General features: G+C 47.5%; 1 protein-coding gene across 1 annotated transcript in view; it reads left to right on the top strand.

Moving 5' to 3' along the window:
• Nucleotides 1-3,654: 3,654 nt before the first annotated feature.
• The window catches only part of LOC102246612 (NUT family member 2G), a 6,783-nt gene continuing 6,547 nt past the window's right edge, over nt 3,655-3,890 (top strand). The window contains exon 1 of the mRNA XM_005883100.2: nt 3,655-3,764. Coding sequence (XP_005883162.1) covers nt 3,749-3,764 — 16 coding nt within the window. The 5' untranslated portion in view covers nt 3,655-3,748. The remainder of the gene's footprint in view (nt 3,765-3,890) is intronic.

Raw genomic sequence — 3,890 nt, 5'->3', positions numbered from 1 at the left:
CCGCAGACACAGCGTGAACCGGAGGCGCTGTCAGAGGCGGAAGAACTGCCGGGAGCCGCGCTGTTCAGAAAGCGGGGGACACAGACCGACGCCCCGAGTTGGACTCACAGGCATCACTGGGCCGTGTAGGCCCCCATCACTGACCCCCAACGGCCAGTGGCTGTCAATTCCCGGTGAAAACACACAGAAATATGTGAGGGTGTGGGGGCTGAGCACAGACCCGGGGCACAGAGCCCACAGGGAGAACCACAGAGAAGAGGGGGCGCCTGAGAGGAGAGGAGGCCGCGCGCCCCTTACCTCCCTGTTTGCCTAACGGACTCCGGAGGCCGCCATGCCAGGCCCCGCGTGCAGCCTGGGCGGCCGTTGGGGACCCGCCCTGCAGTTGGCGCATGCGCGCGCTTGTGGGAGCCAACCGCCCCAACGGACGCTGGGAGCAGGTGCAGGACAGAGTCCCGCCCCCAGTGGGCGTGCTCGTGCGTCCTGGCGCGAGGCACCCTGGGAAGGGCCCAGGCTGTCCCTGCAGGAGAGGAAGGAGTGGAGGGAGGGGCCCTGTGAGGCCTCCTGCAGGTCCTCCTCCCAGGAACCTCCCAGCGCGTGTGCAGGGAGCACTTGCGACTTTAAAGTTGCAAACATGCAGTCCATGCACTTGGCTGCCCCCTCGGGACAGAGTTTGGGAGAGGCCGGCCGGAAACATGTTGTATATGCTGGTGTCAGCGTAATAAAACATATATATAGTAGCAGAATCAACTTACTGACTTGAGTTTGTCATGCTTTCCAAAGGAATTGAAATCATCCTATCCTCCTCTGGTCATTTGCAAGAATAGAGCATTTCCACCCCACGACGTCTCTCTGAAGACCACGCACATCTAACAACACTATGTGTCTCCAAGTGCACAGACACAACTGCACAAAACACAAACATGGCATCTCGCCATTCTTCCAAGGTTGCATGATTGGGTGGGGATAGCTGTCTTCTGAAGCTTTGGTCCATCCCTGGAAGATGTCTTTCTCAGCTCTAAATGCCCTCCGTTGGCCTTTCTGCAGGAATACCCAGAGAGATGGCCCAAAGCACTTTTCACTACCCCTTCCATGGCCTGTCCTCCCGGATTACCTTTGAGCTCATTCGATTCTATCTGCTTCTTGCGCCTAGGACTTTGATGTAGTACAAAGTGATTGCAGTATTGGAACCAGGCAATTTTTCCCCAATGCAATTTTTATATCACTGGCCCTGAGAAGAGTCATTAAAAGCCTATCAAAGCCATGAGTGAGAATCTTGTACATAATTGGTTCATTGACTGGACAAGGGGAAGAAGCAACAAGGAAGCCTGCCTTTTCTGAGTAACTGGGTACCATATTTTCCTCACCATCCCTCTAATATAAAGTTATTGGTTGAAAGTCATTTAAGGTTACCTCCAAGATAAAAGCTCAAATCCTGATAAATATCTTCAAGTTCCTTTTTTCAATCCCCAGTAGTTTTTTTGAAATAAAGTCCACCATAAATTTGCTTGAATTGCTCTTATCTCATCTCAGCTTCTTTTGAGTCTATTTTTCCTTGCAGGCAGCAAGGAACTTCTTAAGTGCCAACAGGAGGGTTCTTTTTTAATGAATTTTCATGGTGTGGAACTACGTTCTAAGCCTCTCCTCTCTTTCCCCCAACACCCTACCATCAGTAGGAATTCTGCTGCTATAGCGGGAGTGAAGATTGACTCCCAAGAGATTTAGTTGAAATCCTCCAAAGTTGTGACCCCTCATCTCCCTTGATCAATTTCCTAACAATCCTCTCCTCTCACAAAACACAAATGCTTGTTCATATCATTTGGATAGTGATAAACTGACATTTGTGCACAATATGAAAATAAGAACCACCAAGTTTTTTAAGGGGTGTGACCATGATTCACATGCAGATGGGACCACATGGTATGATGAGCCTAGATTCCAAAGAGCAAGGGTACATGATGCAGAGAGACCATTTGGAAACCAATGAGCAGGGTGTCTAGGCTCACACCGGCAAGCTAGGACTTAGGTGGGTACAGGTGTTTATGAATGGGGGTTGGACATGGTGAATAGAATTCTGGCTTTCTCTCAAAGTGCACATCCACCTCATGTGTAGTGCATTTTAACACCTAGGAAAATCAGGACCCTAGGGTGTTAACCCCATTAACTTGTGAAAGCAGAATTTTTGTCTTCCTGTCTGTTATTTCTGTCCTTAAACCCACTGAGCCTAGACGGCTCTCACAAATTCCATATCCTCCAAAGAGTGTGCATATGTCACGTGTATGTGCAATTGTGTTTTGTGGTGAAGCCAAGATGCACACTTGAGTCTCTTTACTCGGAGTTCTTCTTACAGAGGTGAGTAACTAATAATAGTGTAATAAGTTACTTGTTTGATAGAGTTGCCAGAGAAACACAGGATACCAGTTAAATTTAAATTTCAGAAAACAGCAAACAAATTTACAGTAGAGGCATGTCCCAAATATTGCATGGGACACAATTTTCCTAAAAAATAATTCATTGTGTATCTTAAAATCAAATTCAAGTGTGCATCCATTATTTGCTAAATCTGGCCACCTATTCTTTCATGTACTTTGAATTTTAAGGGACTGTAGAACTTCTTGTTCTAAGAATCTAGCCTCCAGAAATAAAGAGGAACCATGTTACCAGTACAAAGACAATCATTGTAGTATATATAAATAATATTACATATAAAATAAATATATTGGAACATGTATTAATTTTTAACCAGAAGAAAAAGCCTAGAGCGCTTTGTAAAAATGAAAATAGCATGCATTTGTTTTTGGTTGCATGATACATCTCTGGGAAGATTGAAAGGAAACAGATAACACTGGCGTCCTGTGGGGAAGAAGACAGTGCTCTGGGGGGGAGGAAGCAGGAGAGACTCCTCACTGCATTTTCCATTTTGCACCATTTGACTGTGAACGATGCAAAGGCATTACTTGTTTAAAACATTATATTAAAATCAAAGCTTAACAATTAAACATTGAACATAAAACTCTGAAAGACAAAAAGTAGTGATTTCTGGTCTTGCCCTGTAGGCTGCAGGGCCTTGCCCTGATGGACGGGAGCAAAGGGGATGGTTTGTAAGGCTGGGCTGGCTGCATCTGCCGGGCTCCCAGCACTGGGCGGCACTTGGGGCCACAGGACTGCTTCCTAAGGAATGATGTGCACACAGCCACCGAGCATGCTGCCTCTGCTGGGTCAGTCCTAATTTCAAACACTGGGTTCCATGCGGCCGTAAATTCTGAATATTTTTTCAGGCTGTATGGTCTGAATTTTGTTCAGAAAGTGTAGCCTGTGTTGAAGTCAACCAAGACCAGAAAGGAAGCAGGTTGAGGGACCCAAAACTAGGGTGATGCATCAAGAAAGGAGATAAGGGCACATCAGGTAAAGACTTTGTGCTGTGAATCTAAAAACACCAAAGTATGCAGTGCCTAAGAGGCACACACCAATTGTGTTGCCTCTTAAATTTGAAAGGAACTGCGGGTTCTCGCCTACCTGTCAGAGCCCTCCATGGAATGTCCCCCATCCCCACCCACCCCGGCCCACCGGTCCTTGGCCCCTCCCCCGCTGCAGAATGTCTGGAGCCCTACGTTCTACAGTTTAAATCCAAACCTTCCCTCCACTGGATGCTGAGCAGCTGTTGGAGCAGGTCACTCTCTGAATCCTCAACTTGACTTTTCTCATTGTGGAGGCTACTAGGCAGCGGTGGTCGGTGAATGAGCCTGCGGGGATGGCTTCAGTAGGAGGTAAGCCTATAGATTGGAGGGGGGATGTTTTAAACACCGAGATGCCCCTCAAAACTTGGGGTTAAACTGTGACACTGGGGAAACACGGTTTGACTGAAGTAGGGGAGGGAGGGAGCACTGGACCTC

This window comes from Myotis brandtii, unplaced genomic scaffold, assembly GCF_000412655.1.
Source record: "Myotis brandtii unplaced genomic scaffold, ASM41265v1 scaffold760, whole genome shotgun sequence".
Lineage (NCBI taxonomy): Eukaryota > Metazoa > Chordata > Mammalia > Chiroptera > Vespertilionidae > Myotis > Myotis brandtii.
The sequence above is the reverse complement of the archived record's forward strand: the minus strand, read 5'-3'. Positions and strand labels throughout refer to the sequence as shown.